Source organism: Rhipicephalus microplus, chromosome 3 (genome assembly GCF_043290135.1).
Source record: "Rhipicephalus microplus isolate Deutch F79 chromosome 3, USDA_Rmic, whole genome shotgun sequence".
Lineage (NCBI taxonomy): Eukaryota > Metazoa > Arthropoda > Arachnida > Ixodida > Ixodidae > Rhipicephalus > Rhipicephalus microplus.
Window position 1 is genome coordinate 235,566,802 of NC_134702.1, and position 21,734 is coordinate 235,588,535.

Consider the following 21,734-nt stretch of genomic DNA (forward strand, 5'->3'; position numbering starts at 1 on the left):
GAGGGACAATTAATCAGCTGCCCGCTCATAATAAGTTCACGTGCTACGTGACGCCAAACATGCGAATAAGAGTGTTTTCACACTCGTTGTTTGGCTTATAGATGGCGCTGACTGTCACTCCTACTTCTAAATTCACGTATAAACCCCAAAAAGTGGATGGAGGGACGGCCGCTGTGATAGCTCAGTGGTTAGAGCATCGCACACGTTTTTTCGAAGGTCGTGCGGTTCGATTCCTGCTCACAGCTAGTAATTTTTTCATCCTCTTTTCTTTCTTCTTATTTACATTCCATTGGTGCTAATAACTTCCCCTGTACATTCCTCGGCATTACTGTCTGTTATATCTCATTAATATTTTGTTAAAACAAGGAAATACGAGCCCTTAGGTATACACTTCTCTCCCTTATTTCATTCAACGAGGGTCTCGTACTGGCAGACTTGGTGTGTTTAGGTTGTATAAGAGGGACAATTAATCAGCTGGCCGCTCATAATAAGTTCACGTGCTACGTGACGCCAAACATGCGAATAAGAGTGTTTTTACACTCGTTGTTTGGCTTATAGATGGCGCTGACTGTCACTCCTACTTCTAAATTCACGTATAAACCCCAAAAAGTGGATGAAGGGACGGCCGCTGTGATAGCTCAGTGATTAGAGCATCGAACGCGTTATTCGAAGGTCGTGGGTTCAATTCCTGCTCACAGCTGGTAATTTTTTCATCCACTTTTCTTTCTTCTTATTTACCATCCATCTGTTCTAATTACTTCCCCTGTAGATTCCTTGGCAATACTGTCTGTTATACCTCATTAATATTGTGTTAAAACACGGAAATACGACCCCTTAGGTATACACTTCTCTCCCTTATTTCATTGAACGAGGGTCTCGAACTGGCAGACTTGGTGTGTTTAGGTTGTATAAGAGGGACAATTAATCAGCTGCCCGCTCATAACAAGTTCACGTGCTACGTGACGCCAAACATGCCAATAAGAGTGTTTTCACACTCGTCGTTTGGCTCATAGATGGCGCTGACTGTCACTCCTACTTCTAAATTCACGTATACACCCCAAAAAGTGGATGGAGGGACGGTCGCTGTGATAGCTCAGTGGTGAGAGAATCGAACGCGTTATTCGAAGGTCGTGGGTTCGATTCCTGCTCACAGCTGGTAATTTTTTCATCCACATTTCTTTCTTCCTATTTACATTCCATTGGTTCTAATAACTTCCCCTGTACATTCCTTGGCATTACTGTCTGTTATATCTCATTAATATTGTGTTAAAACACGGAAATACGAGCCCTTAGGTATACACTTCTCTCCCTTATTTCATTGAACGAGGGTCTCGTACTGGCAGACTTGGTGTGTTTAGGTTGTATAAGAGGGACAAATAATCAGCTGCCCGCTCATAATAAGTTCACGTGCTACGTGACGCCAAACATGCGAATAAGAGTGTTTTCACACTCGTTGTTTGGCTTATAGATGGCGCTGACTGTCACTCCTACTTCTAAATTCACGTATAAACCCCAAAAAGTGGATGGAGGGACGGCCGCTGTGATAGCTCAGTGGTTAGAGCATCGCACACGTTTTTTCGAAGGTCGTGCGGTTCGATTCCTGCTCACAGCTAGTAACTTTTTCATCCTCTTTTCTTTCTTCTTATTTACATTCCATTGGTTCTAATAACTTCCCCTGTACATTCCTCGGCATTACTGTCTGTTATATCTCATTAATATTTTGTTAAAACAAGGAAATACGAGCCCTTAGGTATACACTTCTCTCCCTTATTTCATTCAACGAGGGTCTCGTACTGGCAGACTTGGTGTGTTTAGGTTGTATAAGAGGGACAATTAATCAGCTGCCCGCTCATAATAAGTTCACGTGCTACGTGACGCCAAACATGCGAATAAGAGTGTTTTCACACTTGTTGTTTGGCTTATAGATGGCGCTGACTGTCACTCCTACTTCTAAATTCACGTATAAACCCCAAAAAGTGGATGAAGGGACGGCCGCTGTGATAGCTCAGTGGTTAGAGCATCGAACGCGTTATTCGAAGGTCGTGGGTTCGATTCCTGCTCACAGCTGGTAATTTTTTCATCCACTTTTCTTTCTTCCTATTTACAATCCATTGGTTCTAATAACTTCCCCTGTAGATTCCTTGGCATTACTGTCTGTTATATCTCAATAATATTGTGTTAAAACACGGAAATACGAGCCCTTAGGTATACACTTCTCTCCCTTATTTCATTCAACGAGGGTCTCGTACTGGCAGACTTGGTGTGTTTAGGTTGTATAAGTCGGACAATTATTCAGCTGCCCACTCATAATAAGTTCACGTGCTACGTGACGCCAAACATGCGAATAAGAGTGTTTTCACACTCGTTGTTTGGCTTATAGATGGTGCTGACTGTCACTCCTACTTCTAAATTCACGTATAAACCCCAAAAAGTGGATGAAGGGACGGCCGCTGTGATAGCTCAGTGGTTAGAGCATCGAACGCGTTGTTCGAAGGTCGTGGGTTCGATTCCTGCTCACAGCTGGTAATTTTTGCATCCACTTTTCTTTCTTCTTATTTACAATCCATTGAATCTAATAACTTCCCCTGTAGATTCCTTGGCATTACTGTCTGTTATATCTCATTAATATTGTGTTAAAACACGGAAATACGAGCCCTTAGGTGTACACTTCTCTCCCTTATTGCATTCAACGAGGGTCTCGTACTGGCAGACTTGGCGTGTTTAGGTTGTATAAGAGGGACAATTAATCAGCTGCCCGCTCATAATAAGTTCACATGCTACGTGACGCCAAACATGCGAATAAGAATGTTTTCACACTCGTTGTTTGGCTTATAGATTGCTGTGACTGTCACTCCTACTTCTAAATTCACGTATAAACCCCAAAAAGTGGATGGAGGGACGGCTGCTGTGATAGCTCAGTGGTTAGAGCATCGAACGTGTTATTCGAAGGTCGTGGGTTTGATTCCTGCTCACAGCTGGTAATTTTTTCATCCACACTTTTTTCTTCCTATTTACATTCCATTGGTTCTAATAACTTCCCCTGTACATTCCTTGGCATTACTGTCTGTTATATCTCATTATTATTGTGTTAAAACACGGAAATACGAGCCCTTAGGTATACACTTCTCTCCCTTATTTCATTGAACGAGGGTCTCGAACTGGCAGACTTGGTGTGTTTAGGTTGTATAAGAGGGACAATTAATCAGCTGCCCGCTCATAATAAGTTCACGTGCTACGTGACGCCAAACATGCGAATAAGAGTGTTTTCACACTCGTTGTTTGGCTTATAGATGGCGCTGACGGTCACTCCTACTTCTAAATTCACGTATAAACCCCAAAAAGTGGATGGAGGGACGGCCGCTGTGATAGCTCAGTGGTTAGAGCATCGCACGCGTTTTTCGAAGGTCGTGGGTTCGATTCCTGCTCACGGCTGGTAATTTTTTCATCCACTTTTCTTTCTTCCTATTTACATTCCATTGGTTCTAATAACTTCCCCTGTACATTTCTTGGCATTACTGTCTGTTATATCTCATTATTATTGTGTTAAAACACGGAAATACGAGCCCTTAGGTATACACTTCTCTCCCTTATTGCATTCAACGAGGGTCTCGTACTGGAAGACTTGGTGCGTTTAGGTTGTATAAGAGGGACAATTAATCAGCTGCCCGCTCATAATAAGTTCACGTGCTACGTGACGCCAAACATGCGAATAAGAGTGTTTTCACACTCGTTGTTTGGCTTATAGATGGCGCTGACTGTCACTCCTACTTCTAAATTCACGTATGAACCCCAAAAAGTGGATGAAGGGACGGCCGCTGTGATAGCTCAGTGGTTAGAGCATCGAACGCGTTATTCGAAGGTCGTGGGTTCAATTCCTGCTCACAGCTGGTAATTTTTTCATCCACTTTTCTTTCTTCTTATTTACAATCCATTGGTTCTAATAACTTCCCCTGTAGATTCCTTGGCATTACTGTCTGTTACATCTCATTAATATTGTGTTAAAACACGGAAATACGAGCCCTTAGGTATACACTTCTCTGCCTTATTTCATTGAACGAGGGTCTCGAACTGGCAGACTTGGTGTGTTTAGGTTGTATAAGAGGGACAATTATACAGCTGCCCGCTCATAATAAGTTCACGTGCTACGTGACGCCAAACATGCCAATAAGAGTGTTTTCACACTCGTCGTTTGGCTCATAGAGGGCGCTGACTGTCACTCCTACTTCTAAATTCACGTATAAACCCCAAAAAGTGGATGGAGGGACGGCTGCTGTGATAGCTCAGTGGTTAGAGCATCGAACGCGTTATTCGAAGGTCGTGGGTTTGATTCCTGCTCACAGCTGGTAATTTTTTCATCCACATTTTTTTCTTCCTATTTACATTCCATTGGTTCTAATAACTTCCCCTGTACATTCCTTGGCATTACTGTCTGTTATATCTCATTATTATTGTGTTAAAACACGGAAATACGAGCCCTTAGGTATACACTTCTCTCCCTTATTTCATTGAACGAGGGTCTCGAACTGGCAGACTTGGTGTGTTTAGGTTGTATAAGAGGGACAATTAATCAGCTGCCCGCTCATAATAAGTTCACGTGCTACGTGACGCCAAACATTCGAATAAGAGTGTTTTCACACTCGTTGTTTGGCTTATAGATGGCGCTGACTGTCACTCCTACTTCTAAATTCACGTATAAACCCCAAAAAGTGGATGGAGGGACGGCCGCTGTTATAGTTCAGTGGTTAGAGCATCGCACGCGTTTTTCGAAGGTCGTGGGTTCGATTCCTGCTCACGGCTGGTAATTTTTTCATCCACTTTTCTTTCTTCTTATTTACATTCCATTGGTTCTAATAACTTCCCCTGTACATTTCTTGGCATTACTGTCTGTTATATCTCATTATTATTGTGTTAAAACACGGAAATACGAGCCCTTAGGTATACACTTCTCTCCCTTATTGCATTCAACGAGGGTCTCCTACTGGAAGACTTGGTGCGTTTAGGTTGTATAAGAGGGACAATTAATCAGCTGCCCGCTCATAATAAGTTCACGTGCTACGTGACGCCAAACATGCGAATAAGAGTGTTTTCACACTCGTTGTTTGGCTTATAGATGGCGCTGACTGTCACTCCTACTTCTAAATTCACGTATGAACCCCAAAAAGTGGATGAAGGGACGGCCGCTGTGATAGCTCAGTGGTTAGAGCATCGAACGCGTTATTCGAAGGTCGTGGGTTCAATTCCTGCTCACAGCTGGTAATTTTTTCATCCACTTTTCTTTCTTCTTATTTACAATCCATTGGTTCTAATAACTTCCCCTGTAGATTCCTTGGCATTACTGTCTGTTACATCTCAATAATATTGTGTTAAAACACGGAAATACGAGCCCTTAGGTATACACTTCTCTCCCTTATTTCATTGAACGAGGGTCTCGAACTGGCAGACTTGGTGTGTTTAGGTTGTATAAGAGGGACAATTAATCAGCTGCCCGCTCATAATAAGTTCACGTGCTACGTGACGCCAAACATGCCAATAAGAGTGTTTTCACACTCGTCGTTTGGCTCATAGAGGGCGCTGACTGTCACTCCTACTTCTAAATTCACGTATACACCCCAAAAAGTGGATGGAGGGACGGCCGCTGTGATAGCTCAGTGGTGAGAGAATCGAACGCGTTATTCGAAGGTCGTGGGTTCGATTCCTGCTCACAGCTGGTAATTTTTTCATCCACATTTCTTTCTTCCTATTTACATTCCATTGGTTCTAATAACTTCTCCTGTACATTCCTTGGCATTACTGTCTGTTATATCTCATTAATATTGTGTTAAAACACGGAAATACGAGCCCTTAGGTATACACTTCTCTCCCTTATTTCATTGAACGAGGGTCTCGTACTGGCAGACTTGGTGTGTTTAGGTTGTATAAGAGGGACAATTAATCAGCTGCCCGCTCATAATAAGTTCACGTGCTACGTGACGCCAAACATGCGAATAAGAGTGTTTTCACACTCGTTGTTTGGCTCATAGATGGCGCTGACTGTCACTCCTACTTCTAAATTCACGTATAAACCCCAAAAAGTGGATGGAGGGACGGCCGCTGTGATAGCTCAGTGGTTAGAGCATCGCACACGTTTTTTCGAAGGTCGTGCGGTTCGATTCCTGCTCACAGCTAGTAATTTTTTCATCCTCTTTTCTTTCTTCTTATTTACATTCCATTGGTGCTAATAACTTCCCCTGTACATTCCTCGGCATTACTGTCTGTTATATCTCATTAATATTTTGTTAAAACAAGGAAATACGAGCCCTTAGGTATACACTTCTCTCCCTTATTTCATTCAACGAGGGTCTCGTACTGGCAGACTTGGTGTGTTTAGGTTGTATAAGAGGGACAATTAATCAGCTGGCCGCTCATAATAAGTTCACGTGCTACGTGACGCCAAACATGCGAATAAGAGTGTTTTCACACTCGTTGTTTGGCTTATAGATGGCGCTGACTGTCACTCCTACTTCTAAATTCACGTATAAACCCCAAAAAGTGGATGAAGGGACGGCCGCTGTGATAGCTCAGTGGTTAGAGCATCGAACGCGTTATTCGAAGGTCGTGGGTTCAATTCCTGCTCACAGCTGGTAATTTTTTCATCCACTTTTCTTTCTTCTTATTTACCATCCATCTGTTCTAATTACTTCCCCTGTAGATTCCTTGGCAATACTGTCTGTTATACCTCATTAATATTGTGTTAAAACACGGAAATACGACCCCTTAGGTATACACTTCTCTCCCTTATTTCATTGAACGAGGGTCTCGAACTGGCAGACTTGGTGTGTTTAGGTTGTATAAGAGGGACAATTAATCAGCTGCCCGCTCATAACAAGTTCACGTGCTACGTGACGCCAAACATGCCAATAAGAGTGTTTTCACACTCGTCGTTTGGCTCATAGATGGCGCTGACTGTCACTCCTACTTCTAAATTCACGTATACACCCCAAAAAGTGGATGGAGGGACGGTCGCTGTGATAGCTCAGTGGTGAGAGAATCGAACGCGTTATTCGAAGGTCGTGGGTTCGATTCCTGCTCACAGCTGGTAATTTTTTCATCCACATTTCTTTCTTCCTATTTACATTCCATTGGTTCTAATAACTTCCCCTGTACATTCCTTGGCATTACTGTCTGTTATATCTCATTAATATTGTGTTAAAACACGGAAATATTTTAGATGTCATTGAGTATTTTATCTTTCGTGCACCTCTCACCAGGTAGCCCGAAAGTCAACTTTGTTTTATGATTAACGGCATAACTTACGAGAAAAAAAACATCAGACTTCACCAACACGGAGGCATCAATTTAGTCACCTGTCATTTTCGAAAATTGCAGATGCTATAAAAAGGCAAATATTTTTGTTTTAAGGAAGATATTTTTTACCTGAAATGCATGTCTAATGAAGAATGAATTCATACGGTTTCAAGTTTGCAGACCTTAAGAAAATAGCTTTTAAAAATGTCTAGTTTTGCGACAGTTTAAAATAAATTACGTATTCCTCATTTTTTTCTCCGAAAGTAATGCAATCAGCGTTTTCAAACTTGACACGTTTTAAGAATATAGAGTGTTCATTAGGTACATAAATTATTTTTGCCGTAGGGCAAATGCAATTTTTTATATATTGCCTCAAAGTTCTCATATTGGCAAAAGTGTACTCCACTGAAATATAATTAAAAAACCCCATATTCGATTTTTCATAAAATCACGTAAATAGACAACCGAAGGCCATCATACAGTAATATAGAAAAACATGTTGCAATATTTCGTTTTTAGCGACAATATTCGTGGCACAAATCCGAGCTTTTCGAGAATGCACTGATAAGTTGAAAAATCTAGAACTCTGAACGGAAAAGCGGCAATGAGCTTCAAACGCGAGTAAACGTGACCGCATTTGGTGAAGAAAGGCTGTTTTAGCAGATAGGAGTAACTATATTGAACACAATATTCTACAGTATCTGAATTCACTCTTATACGTAGAGCACTGAGACTTCTAATATGTAGTGCCTCTCCATTAGTGACACACAGATGGAGCTGTTGTGACGGCCATGTGTTTGCAACACATTGGGTAAGAGAATTGAGTGTTGAATGAGTTCATAAACGATTCATAACAAATTTTTATCATTTGAAGCACGAAGACTACCGCATTAGACTGAAGAACACGCTTTAGGGCAAGTTGTCATCCGTCTTTACGCGGTAAATAGCATTTCCCCAATGCTATTTACCGCGTGCTTACAGGAGGTTTTCAGAAGCCTAGAATGGGAACAGTTAGGGATAAGAGTCAATGGAGAATACCTTAGTAACCTGCGCTTCGCCGATGACATTGCATTGCTGAGTAACTCGGGGGACGAATTGCAACTCATGATTACGGAGTTAGACAAGGAGAGCAGAAAAGTGGGTCTTAAAATTAATCTGCAGAAAACGAAAGTAATGTACAACAACCTCGCCAAAGAGCAGCGCTTCGAGATAGGTAATAGTGCACTTGAAGTTGTAAAAGACTATGTCTACTTAGGGCAGGTAATAACCGCAGAGCCGAACCACGAGATTGAAGTAACTAGAAGAATAAGAATGGGGTGGAGCACATTCGGCAAGCACTCTCAAATTATGACAGGTAGATTGCCACTATCCCTCAAGAGGAAGGTATATAACAGCTGTATCTTGCCGGTACTTAGCTACGGAGCAGAAACCTGGAGACTAACAAACAGGGTTCAGCTTAAATTGAGGACGACGCAGCGAGCAATGGAAAGAAAAATGGTAGGTGTAACCTTAAGAGACAAGAGGAGAGCAGAGTGGATTAGGGAACAAACGGGGGTTAAGGATATCATAGCTGAAATCAAGAAGAAGAAATGGACATGGGCAGGGCATGTAGCGCGTAGACAGGATAACCGCTGGTCATTAAGGGTAACTGACTGGATTCCCAGAGAAGGGAAGCGGGTTAGGGGGAGACAGAAGGTTAGGTGGGCAGATGAGATTAAGAAGTTTGCGGGTATAAATTGGAAGCAGCAAGCACGGGACCGGGTTAACTGGCGGAACATGGGAGAGGCCTTTGTCCTGCAGTGGACGTAGTCAGGCTGATGATGATGTCATCCGTCTTCTGCTCTAGAGATGAATTGCTGTGCGCCGCATCTCGGAGGCAATGCTTTAGATCATATGGTTCAAAGTAGGGACAAAGATTACGCCTCCCATAATTTTATCAACAAAAACATTGTGAAATTCATTTTATCGTACCATACTTCTGTTTTGCATTCGCACTGCAGATACTTGTGCACGCTGTTTTACGTCTGCTCTCATTAAAGGTGAGAGACATAAGAACAGATGACAGATAGATCACTTTCGTGCTTCCGGTTTCACGCATAGTTGCAATGCCAGTAATTTGAGCCTCAAGGAGCGTGCCGATGGCTGACCACTTCAGCCGGGATAGAGTATTTTGTTCAGATTACCTCATGTTGCATAAAAAAAATACCGTATCAAAGAAACTTCGGCAAGGTCGAAGACATCGGCCTGTTTGCCCTCCAGAAGCTTTTTCCGAAAGCTGCCCGCCATGCACGTAACAACAACCACGTCTGCCAGAACTGTTTCAGACGCCTCAGAGATATGCTGTCTTCGTCTAATGGCTTCGCAGCTGAAACAGCTGATGAGTTTTTGCCGGAAGAAGAAAAAGGCAAAAGTCAGGAGCGGTGCGTAAACACACCTGAAGCATTGTCACATATGCGACTGAAGAAGCTGCATGTGCAAAATAGCAAAGTTCATGCAGAGCCAAGACAACTTAGCAGCAATTCTACAGTAACCGTGAAATGCCACGGTAACGTGTGTAATCGCCACTTCCAACCATCAGATCTAAAATGAGTGCATGTGTTTGTTGACACTGTTGCCGAGCGATATAGAGCGCGGAAAACTCCAAGCGCTTATACCAAACTTGTCAGCTTACATGATATACAGATCCCGACGCTGGCGCGCAAAACACGGGATATGGTTAGCACTAAATGTGGTAAAAAGGACACGGCTGAATCCAATGGACGTCCAGGCAGCTATGGCTTACTACTCCAAAGATGAGTATAGCTGCTCTCGGCAGAGTCCAAACAAAAAGATGTAGTATCTGTTATCATTGACGGAAAAAACGAGCTTGTTTCGAAAAGGTTTATGACCCGTTCGGTGCGAGAGGCTTACCGTCTCTTTAGAGAAGCTAATCCGAACATGTCTATTGGGCTCTCAAAGTTTTATTCACTGATGCCGAAGTGGGTTCTTCTTGCACCACACCAAAAAGTGTGCCTTTGTATATACTGTGCTAATGCCACGGAGTGTGTTTCTGCCCTACAAGACGTCACCGGTGGTGCCTACATGGCGGACTCCTTGAAAGAACTATGTCTTTGCAGCTCCCCTACAAGTGATTGTTTTTTAGGCCATTGTGACTATTGTGCTAAGGAGGACGCTCTGACAGTCATATGTTTAGGAATCCCTGATGATATTGAGGTAGCCTATGCAGTATGAGAAAATGGCGATCTAGTAAAAAAAAAAAAGCCCAGGCAAGTGCTTTTCTGCGAGAGCTAAGTCTATGGCTCATGAGGTGGATTACCCATGATTAAATTAGATACATTCAAGAATCAGCAATACGCCAGGCGAAACAGAACCAAGAAAAATAATCTTGCATTTTTGGCATTCAGGCAATCCAGCATTACAGAAAACTGGAGAAAGAACAACAGGAACTCCCGAAACTGGTATTTTTGTGGCTTCACATAAGCATTTAGGGCTGCCATCATCATTCCAGAGGGCATGAGAAGTACTAACCTGTAAAAACCCACTCGTTGAGAGTGAGATGTTCCTAAAGTTAAACATTGTTTTTGCTTTAGGAATGTCATTTTTTGCTTCCATTCGCATTGTCCAATCATGACGTCCTGGGCCATGTGTCTTTATTTGATCCACAACGGGCACTAACATGTGCATTTTATATAAAACTGCATCTTCTCCATAGCATGATATGAAAAGTTCATGATGATTAACAACTATGTCTTCAAGATAACCAGCAACATCTGCAGACAAAAATGGTGACAATACTAACTGCGTAGTCTGTGGTAAATGCACTAGACATTTGACATGTGGTGACCCTTCTGGAAGATAGTCATTAAGGATCAGTGGCATATGTAGGTCCGTTTGAAAGGGCCGTGGCTTGTCACTTGTGTTTATTAAACGATGAAATTTGAAATGCGTTATGGCATCATTAAGCTGTTTAAGTGATAGTCACTGCTTTTCTGTGATTGCAGCCTTGAGAAACAAATGTATTTATTTTCGTATAATGCCTTCCAGTAGGATATGCATTGGATCATGTAAAATATTGTTACGGGAAAGATTTATTCACCGAGAGCTGGTCTTGCTAACGGCTTAGAGAGCGCCCTGTCAAGCAGGCCAACGGGAGAAGCTTCAGAGTCCAACCCACTACAACCACGTTGTCGTCTTCTTCATTTGGGTGCCAATTCAGCTGTGTCGGTGCGACAGTTCCATACACGTATCATCACCCCGGCCCGTAAGGCACCGTCTCGGTGCCTGTTAAATGAGCGAGTCGGCGTTGTAGGGCTTGAGACGAGAAACGTGGACCACTTCCGTTCTGGGAGCAGCAGCTGATGAGTTTGTGGTAGCGGCAATCTCGTAGGTCACAGGTGTGACCTGACGAATGACTCGGTAGGGCCCAGCGTATCGCGATAGTAGTTTCTCGCAGAGGCCAACACGTCAAGATGGGAGCCACAGGAGAACAAGAGATCCCGCAGAAAAAACGGCATCTCTATGTCGACGGTCATAAAGAGACTTCTGTGCTGTCTGCGACGACGATAACCGAGCACGCGCTACCGCACGTGCCGTGAGGGCACGGGTGATTGCATCCTGAGCGTACGATGTGGAGGATGGGTGGTCTGATGAAAGCAGTGTGTCGAAGGGCAGTAAGGGATGACGTCCATAGAGTAGATAAAAAGGGGAGTAGCCCGCTGTTTCATGACGCGACGAGTTATAGGCGAAGGTTACGAACGGAAGAGCTATGTCCCAATCAGTGTGGTCGGTAGATACGTACATGGAAAGCATGTCCGTCAATGTGCGGTTTAGTCGCTCCGTAAGGCCGTTAGTCTGAGGGTGGTAAGATGTGGTGAAGTTGTGACGGGTAGCTCAAGATCGGAGTAGATCATCAACCACACGAGATAGAAAGTAGCGACCACGGTCTGTGAGCAGGTGGGTCGGAGCGCCGTGCTAGAGAATAATGTCGTACAGCAGGAAGTCGGCAACGTCGGTTGCGCAGCTGGTTGGTAGCGCTCGAGTGATTGCATACCGAGTGGCATAGTCTGTGGCCACTGCAATCCATTTATTTCCAGTTGTAGAAGTAGGAAAAGGGCCTAGCAAGTCCAACCCCACTCGATAAAATGGCTCGGCTGGAACTTCAATAGGTTGAAGTAGACCGGCAGGGGGAGTCATAGGCTTCTTTCGGCGCTGGCAGAGGTCACAAGATGTGACGTAACGGCGAACAGAGCGGTACAGACCCTTCCAGAATACTCGCCGTCGAATGCGGTCGTAAGTTCTAGAGACTCCTAGATGTCCAGAAGTTGGAGCGTCGTGGAATTGTCGCAGAACATCCTTTCGCAGGTGATGCGGTACGACGAGTAAAAGTTCGGCGCCGTCGGGGTGTAAGTTGCGGCGGTACAAAACGTTGTCTTGAAGCAGGTATCTGCTAAGAGAAGGGTCAGCATAACGCGATTGAAGGCGGTCAATGATGGTGAGCAGCGATGGATCTTGGCGCTGTTCATCAGCCACGTTCAGAAAGTCAGTGATGGCTAAAACGCAGGCATCGGATTCCAAATCAGTGGCGCTAGGTGGATCAACAGGGTGCCGGGATAAGCAGTCAGCATCGCTGTGCAGCTTTCCAGATTTGTAAACAACGGAGAACGTGTACTCCTGTAATCGAAGTGCCCATCGGCCGAGTCTTCCTGTAGGATCCTTAAGCGTCGACAGCCAGCAAAGCGCATGATGGTCCGTGATGACTGCGAACGGACGTCCGTATAAGTACGGACGGAATTTCGCAATAGCCCAAACGAGGGCTAAGCATTCCCGCTCAGTGATAAAATAATTTTGTTCCGCTTGCGACAAAAGACGGCTAGCGTAGGCTATCACACGGTTGGTGCCGTTCTGTATCTGAGCGAGTATAGCACCAATGCCATGGCCGCTTGCATCGGTGCGAAGCTCTGTTCGAGCTGCTGGATCAAAATGAGCCAACACAGGTGGTGATGTGAGGGCGGTAATTAGCGACGCGAAGGAATGTTCTTGGTCGCTTCCCCAAGAAAATGCCACATTCTTTTTGAGGAGATCCGTGAGGGGCCTAGCAATATCCGCGAAATTGAAGACAAAGCGGCGGAAGTATGAGCAGAGCCCAATAAAACTGCGAACTTCTTGTGTGGAACGCGGAACCGGGAATTCTCGGACTGCACGGACTTTGTCAGGGTCGGGTTGAACACCAGTGGCGTCAACAAGGTAGCCGAGTAGTTTAATCTGCCGACGTCCAAATGAGCATTTCGATGAATTGAGTTGGAGACCAGCGCAACGAAAAACGTAAAGAATTGCCGAGAGACGAGACAGGTGGCTTTCGAAGGTGGGCGAGAAAACTATTACATCATCCAGATAGCAGAGGCAGGTCAACCATTTAAAACCGCGAAGAAGAGAGTCCATCATACGTCCAAAAGTAGCCGGGGCATTGCACAAACCAAAAGGCATGACCTTGAATTGGTAAAGGCCGTCGGGTGTGATGAATGCCGTCTTCTCGCGGTCGCGGTCGTCGACCGAAATTTGCCAGTATCCGGATCGAAGGTCAAGGGACGAGAAATAGTTGGCGCCGTAGAGGCAGTCGAGCGCATCATCGATTCGAGGTAAAGGATAAACGTCTTTCTTGGTGATCCGATTCAGGTGGCGATAGTCGACGCAAAAACGCCAGGTGTTGTCCTTCTTTTTAACTAAGACCACAGGGGAGGCCCAAGGACTCGATGACGGCTCAATGACGTCTTTACTGAGCATTTTCTCGACCTCCGTCTGTATTACTTGGCGCTCAGCACGTGACACGCGATAAGGGCGTTTGTGAAGTGGACTGGCGTCGCCGGTGTCGATGCGGTGGGTTACGGCACTTGTGCAGCCCAGGGGACGGTCGTCAACGTCAAAGATATCCAGGTAAGAAAATAGAACACCCCGGAGCGCCGCAACTTGGGAAGGTAAGAGGTCACTGGATATCATTTTGTCGAGGAACGCCTTATTTTGCGACGTGATGACAGGTTTCGTCATGGTCTTAGTGTCAGGTGTAAAAGAACAAATTGAACATTCATCAAGGGTGGAAAGATTGGCTAAAGTCATGCCTTGGGGAAGCGCTTGGGTCGACGTAGAGAAGTTCAGAACTGGAAGTAGCACCGTGTTGTTAGCAACAACCACTACAGTATGTGGTAGTGCGATGTGGTGCGTAAGAGTCAAATCAATGAGGGGAGCTACCAGATAGTCTCCATCAGGAACGGACGGGAAGGGCGACAGAGGAATGTGCATAGCAGCCTGGGGTGGTAGCCGTAGAGACTCCACGGATCGTAGCCGAGTGCGACTTGGAGGAGTGAAATCGGAGCACAAAGGCAATTCGAGCCGTAAGATACCGGTAGAACAATCGATGAGGGCGGAGTGGGCGGTTAAGAAGTCAATTCCAAGGATGACGTCGTGTGGGCAAGCATCGAGGACTGCGAAGAGAACGGAAGTGTGGTGGCCAGCAACAGTAACGCGGGCAGTGCACATACCAAGCACCGATGTTCGACTTCCGTTGGCAACTCGAACAGTAGAGAACATAGCTGGTGTGAGAACCTTTTTCAGGCGAGATCGAAGTGTAGAACTCAGAACAGATACTTGGGCACCAGTGTCAATTAGAGCAGTAACGGCGTGGCCATCAACAAACACCCGAAGTAAATTGCGTCTTGAATTTGTAGCCGGTTGAGGGTTTTCGTTCCGAGTCGTCAACGCAGCGCCACCTCCAGGAGCTGCACTCGTCAGTTTCCCGGGGAATGGGCAGAATAAGCCGGTGACGGAGAGCGGCGGCGTTGAGGGGAGCGTGACGGCCGACCCTGAGGTGACGGCGAGCGGCTGGACCAGTTTCTCTGGGCGACGACGTCAGCGTAGGACGGTTCCGAGCGTGGAAATGAACGGCGAGCTGAAGGGTCCAGAATATGGTCATCCGGAAAACCGGGTTGCGAATAGTGTCCGCTGTCCTGACGGCGATCTACATTACGAAAGCTTGGCCGGAAATACGACCTGTTGCGGCAATGGCGGGAGATGTGCCCAACTCGAGAGCAAGAGAAGCAGATTGGTCGATCATCATGCGTGCGCCACTCAGATGGATTTCGGTAGCGGGGTGAAAACCGAGGAGTCGAAGCTGCCGCAGCGACAAGTGGAGCAGAGTGGTGGTCAGCGTTGTGGACGGGAGTGCTCATGGGCTGCGGCGTAAGTCTGGCGGGCTGGGGAACCTGGACGCCCAGGTTAGCAAACTCCTGACGTACGACGGCTTGAATAAGCGAGACTGTTGCCCAGTTGTCTTGCGCAGGGGGCTGATAGGAAGCGGGTGCCATGACTTCCAGCTCCTGGCGAACAATCCTTGCGATATTGGCAGGAGGGGCAAGTGAACGGGGTGCTGCAGAATCCTCGCAAGACGAAGTCGCAGCAGTGTTTGGTAGTCTCGCAATTTGTTGGGTGATTCGCCTGCTTTTAGCTTGCTCAAATCGCCGGCATTCAGATATGATGGAGTCGACAGTGGTGCAGTTCTTGCACGTTAGTATGTTGAAAGCATCATCAGCAATGCCTTTCAACACGTTGCTGATCTTGTCCGCCTCGGACATGTTTTTGTCCGTCTTCCGGCACAGTGCCAGTACGTCTTGGATGTACGTGACGTACGACTCCGTCGATGATTGAACACGCGACGCGACTTCCTGCCTGGCTGCCATCTGACGAGCAACTGACCGACCGAACAAATCGCGAAGCTTTTGCTTGCATGTGTCCCAGCTGGTTAATTCTTCTTCATGCGTCTCATACCAGGCGCGTGCCGTACCACGTAGGTAGAATAGAATATTTGCCAGCATAAGCGTTTCGTCCCACCTGTAGTGCTTGCTGACGCGCTCGAATAATGTGAGCCATTCTTCGACGTCCGTGCTGTCCGTCCCGGAAAACGTGCCAGGGTCGAGAAGGTGGGGGGAAATCACCGGTGATGGAGACGGCGCGGATGGCGAGGCCTGAGTGCCAGTTTCAGGCATCGCGGCTGGACAAAGCTGGCGTCCACTGCGGAGTTCCAGAGCCGGGTTGTGTGAAGACCCAGCACCTTCCACCAAAAGATGTTACGGGAAAGATTTATTCACCGAGAGCTGGTCTTGCTAACGGCTTAGAGAGCGTCCAGTCAAGCAGGCCAACGGGAGAAGCTTCAGAGTCCAACCCACTACAACCACGTTGTCGTCTTCTTCATTTGGGTGCCAATTCAGCTGTGTCGGTGCGACAGTTCCATACACGTATCAATATCTTTAGTCAACAAAAAAAAGGAAATGACGTCAGCACTGATTGCTCCTTGATTCCGAATTCCTTAGACAGCTGCCTTCGGTCTGCAACTGATACTGCTTGGTTTAGTTGCTGCATTTAAATTTTGATTTCACTCTCTGATCTCAGCTTCTACTGTCCGTGCCGAACAAGCCGAGCATAAGTGGCAGACGGTTCAAGGCAAGTTCAGCATTTGAAAGATTGAGTTTACTGTATAGCAAATATCTAAGCCTGAAATCGCATCGTGAAAATTCATTGAAGCGGGATGGCAAAAAAAAAGTGTTCGTTGTGGCGACAATATTTGTGCATTGACTCCTATGGACTGCTAACGGGGAATTGTGAATATTTCATTGCAGCGGGAATTTCGTTGTAGCGGGGTTCGACTGTAATGCTTTATTTCAAGTAGAATGGAGACATTAATTCAAGTTCAAGTTCAAGTTTATTCAACAACGATGTCAGTTTACAGAAAAGTGCGTACAGGATTGGTAATACACACAAGGAGCCCCAAAGTTGGAAACTGTCAGGGGGGCTCCCATACACGATGTTAACGGGAGAAGAAACAAAATGTACAACATTCAGTTGTTACGGTATCTTCAGTAAGAAAAAAAAAAGCACAGTGCGAAAAAACGAAAGTAGAAAATACATATATGTTTAGCAAGGCAAAAAAGAAAACTCTGAAGAACAAACAAGCGCAAGTTATAATACAAAACGTAAGGACAATATAACATGTAGCAATTGTTATCGCTACATTAAAAAGCAGTTGCTAAGATGAAGACAACTGTTGCAAAAAATATTTCTTTACTTGGTTTTTGAATGCATGTTCTGTGGTTGATGATTTTATTACGTAAGGAAGGGAATTCCACAGCTTGATTCCCGTAAATGTGGTAGTGAACTTGCCGTAGTTTGTGCGAACTTTAGGCAGAAGGCGGTTATCAAGCTCAGAAAACCTAGTAATATTATTATTTACAAGGCCTTCCAAGACAATGCCATCTATATGCACATTACCGCGAAAAAGCCTATACATCACAACTGATAACTTCAGCTGAAAGAGGTGATAAAGAGGATGTATATTTAAATTCTGATAAAGTGGCGTTGCATTGGTTAAGAAATGGCTGAAAGTCATGAGTCGAAGTGCTTGATTCTGTAGGCGTTGTAGCTGGTTGAGGTGGGTCAAATATGTGTTACCCCAGGCTGATATGCAATAAGATAAATGGCTGTGAATATGTGCGTGATAAAGGGAGTGGATTATGTGTGGCTGAAAATATGAACGAGTTTTGATTATGGCGCGTATTCCAAAGGTTATCTTGCGAATGAGTGATTGCGCATGAAGATTGAATTTCATATGCCGGTCAAGAACTACACCGAGAAACGTTGTACTGTCGGACATGGGAATTAAATTATCGTCCAGACGCACAGATATAGATTTTGAAAGTACAGTCGGGAAGGAATGAAAAACTATAAAAACGGTTTTTGATGGATTAATTCTTAACATGTTCATTCGACACCAGGAACTTATACTATGTAGATCCACGTTAATGTTTCGTTGTAGCTCATCGACATTGTTAGCATAAGTAAAAATGGTCGTGTCATCTGCATATAAGATACAATCTGTAGCGGTCAAAACATTAGGTAGATCATTAATAAATAGCAAAAAGAGCAGCGGGCCAAGGATCGAGCCCTGAGGAACACCTTGATTTACTTTCTTAGCTGCTGAAACTTTACCGTCAATCTGAACAACTTGAGTGCGATTGCAGAGATAACTAGATATAAATTGAAGTGCAGGGCCAGTTATGCCATGCGATTCAAGTTTATGTATAAGAATTTTGTGATTAATTGTGTCAAAAGCTTTCGTTAAATCTATGAATACGCCACCAACTACGAAGCCTTGGTCGATTGCCCCTTTTATTTTATCGGTGAGGGTTAGAAGCGCAAGCTCAGTGGAATAGCCAGGCCGAAAGCCGTACTGTTTAGATGTCAACAGATTAAACTTTGTCAGGTAGGATATTAATCTTGTATGCATAAGACGCTCGATTATTTTGCTGAAAAATGGAAGAATACAAATGGGCCTATAATTACTCAGAAGTTCGCGATCACCTTTTTTGTGAACAGGTGTTATTCTACCAACTTTTAGGGAATCGGGAAATATGCCTGCTTTAAACATCTTGTTAACAAAATCTGCAATGACAGGAGATAGCTCACTAGAGACTAACTTGATGTGGGATGGATGAACAGAGTCAAGACCAGGTCCCGTGGACCTGAGCGAAGTTATAACACGAAGAACTTCCTCTGCACTCGTTGGTCGCAAGAAGAAAGAATAAGGCTGGCGAGGTAATGTTGGTAATGGGGGATTTCTCAGAGATTCACAGGTACTGCTAAAATACTCACTGAACGCATTGGCGATATCAGTTGGATGGCTGTATGTTTCTGCTTCAGTTCTAATTTTCGTTATCTGCTCACGACATTTATTATTTAAGAATTCGTTTATGACCTGCCAGTTGCGCCTCGTATCATTGCCATTATCCAAAATTTTTTTCTGAAAGTATTCTCGTTTTGCACATTTAAGTGCGGCTGCAAGCGTGTTGGAATATTTCTTGAAACGAATTTTAAGTTTAGAGTTAAATGGCTCACAAGACACTCTTTTGTGAAGTTGGTTTTTCTTCAAGATACAACGAAGTAGCGCCCTTGTAACCCAAGGTTTTCTGGGATTACTGAAATGACGAGCTGTGATGTGTACCGTCGTGCATTCGTTAATGCATTGTGTAACTGTAGTCGAAAATAGCTGATAAGCCTTTTCAGCGCAGGATTCACTTATTACGACGGTCCAGTCAATTGATTGTACCATAGATACGAATTTTTGAGAATTAAAAGATATCCTCTCTTTGTTTTCCTTACACTTGTAATTTTCTGTGCCCAAAGTCAGGAATATAGGGTAATGATCCGTTATGCTGTGCTCAATGACTCCTTCTGTATTGTCTGTAGCAAAATTGGTTAATATGTGGTCAATTAACGTACTAGATCCTGCTATGTCACATCTGGTGGGAGTGGTTATTAAAGATTCAAAACCGTAGCCATGTAAACACCCGAGATAATCAGAACATGACTGATCAGTAGGGTCGATAATGTTGACGTTGATATCTCCGCAGATGATGATATTTTTGTTTTCGTTCGTAATAGTGTGCAACAACTTATCGAACTGTAAACAGAACTCAGACTGTGAAGATGCTGGCGAACGATAAATGCACCCTAATACTGTGTTCCGGCCATCGACTGAGAAAACACTCTTGTCAAATTCTATCCATACAGATTCACAGAACATATTAGAAAACGCAAGGTCATTGCGGCGTTTGTATGACAATAACGATTTAATAAAAACGGCGGATCCACCGCCCCGTGGTGTAGCACGATAGCAGTACTCTGCATTGTATCCTGATAGCGCATACAAGTTTCTGTCGTCCGGCGACAACCACGTCTCAGACAAACAAATAAATGAGAAATTGTGATTAATTAAAGAAAGAAATGCAATGAGACTGTTGTGGTTTTTACGTAGGCTGCGAATATTCAAATGTATCAGTGATAGTTTTGGGTTTTTATCACTGAAATGTTTTTTCAGAGCTTGACAAGAAAACATTGTTGCGTAGGTTTAAAATACGAAGCAGTAATTAGCAATACTGGTAGGCTAGGCCAACACAGCAAGGTCACCCGCACTAGAGATACGGTAGACGCGGCTGTCGTCCGTCTTTCTGGCCTTAATCATGCAGTGATCAGTCCAGAGATGTTTCCAGCCTTTAGCTCTTTTCAGTTCAAGTGCCTGTGCGAACAGCCGTTTCCTTTCTTGTGTGAGATGATCATTTGCATATAAGGGCTTCTGATTGTTTTGGGAAAACCCAAGGGCCGCAGTCGTCAAGCGGGCCTTGCGTACTTTTTTCAAGAACTCAGTCTTTTTTTCTCGGGAGCAGAAGCGCGCGATAATGTTCGTGTCTTTTTTGGCTGGCACACGATGCACAGTATCAAGATCTTCAGGTGCAATCTTGCACCCTACAGCATCACCCATGGACTGAACAACTGCCAGACAGCTTTCACCTTTTGTTGCAGGGACGCCTTTTATTTCTACATTATTTAGTCGGGAGTACTGTTCAAGTTCAGAAACCCTTCGTGTCAGTTGCTTATTTTCATCTTTCAAAGCCTTGTTTTCAGTAGCGAGGTCGGAATTCTGCTTCTTAACACTCTCGACAAGCTCGTTGAACATACTAAGGCTGTCACGCATCGCCGCGACCTCAGTGCGTAAACACTCAATTTCTTTTGCCAACTCAGCGTTCGTCGGCATTCTGTACAACAGCACACGATTGGGCAGCAGCGGCAACGGTATTCACGGAACAAAAGAAGTATGGTTGGGTGGAGAAATAAGACCAACCTGTGACGAAAGTAGCAGTAGATTAGCGACTTGTTTGCGACCGCAACCGCTGCTGCCAATTGTGACTCGGCGCCAGCGATGCTTGCTTATATGCGGGAACTTGGCCGGTAGAGGGCAGACGCAGCACACCAATCACTGTCGTGACGAAACGGTCCGCTGGCGATACACGTGCAGAGGCGATATCCTTTCCTTGCTTCGGCTCGTAGACAGTTCCGCATATACTGTCCTGTGACGAAAGTAGCAGTAGATTAGCGACTTGTTTGCGACCGCAACCGCTGCTGCCAATTGTGACTCGGCGCCAGCGATGCTTGCTTATATGCGGGAACTTGGCCGGTAGAGGGCAGACGCAGCACACCAATCACTGTCGTGACGAAACGGTCCGCTGGCGATACACGTGCAGAGGCGATATCCTTTCCTTGCTTCGGCTCGTAGACAGTTCCGCATATACTGTCCTGTGACGAAAGTAGCAGTAGATTAGCGACTTGTTTGCGACCGCAACCGCTGCTGCCAATTGTGAAATATATCAATTTGGAAATATATCAATTGGGAAATATATCACTAGTATACCTCAAGAACCAATCTTTTGTGGTATCCAAATACATGCGCCATCACTGTTAACCAACCAAAACGATCATGCCATACGATTCCTAGCATATGACATTTTGCCTTTCTTATATTTTTTCTATTGGTTTCTTTCAAGCAAATATAATGTGTTATGTGTTGTGGTAAAATA

At 44.8% G+C, this 21,734-nt stretch overlaps 1 protein-coding gene and 1 non-coding gene across 2 annotated transcripts; one reads left to right on the forward strand and one right to left on the reverse strand.

The window, feature by feature from the left end:
- The first annotated feature begins 2,904 nt into the window (after nt 1–2,904).
- TRNAT-UGU (transfer RNA threonine (anticodon UGU)) lies at nt 2,905–2,977 on the forward strand. The gene has a single exon. It is a non-coding gene; the product is annotated as a tRNA-Thr (tRNA).
- A 17,289-nt stretch (nt 2,978–20,266) lies between these two features.
- LOC142803167 (uncharacterized) lies at nt 20,267–20,854 on the reverse strand. Its single transcript, XM_075888265.1, has one exon. The coding sequence runs from the start codon at nt 20,852–20,854 to the stop codon at nt 20,267–20,269; it is 588 nt and encodes a 195-aa protein (XP_075744380.1).
- Between the last annotated feature and the right edge of the window lie 880 nt (nt 20,855–21,734).

What these genes read in the sequence shown, in the direction of transcription:
- LOC142803167 (XM_075888265.1), bottom strand. Translation starts at nt 20,854, where the DNA reads ATGCGTGACAGCCTTAGTATGTTCAACGAGCTTGTCGAGAGTGTTAAG.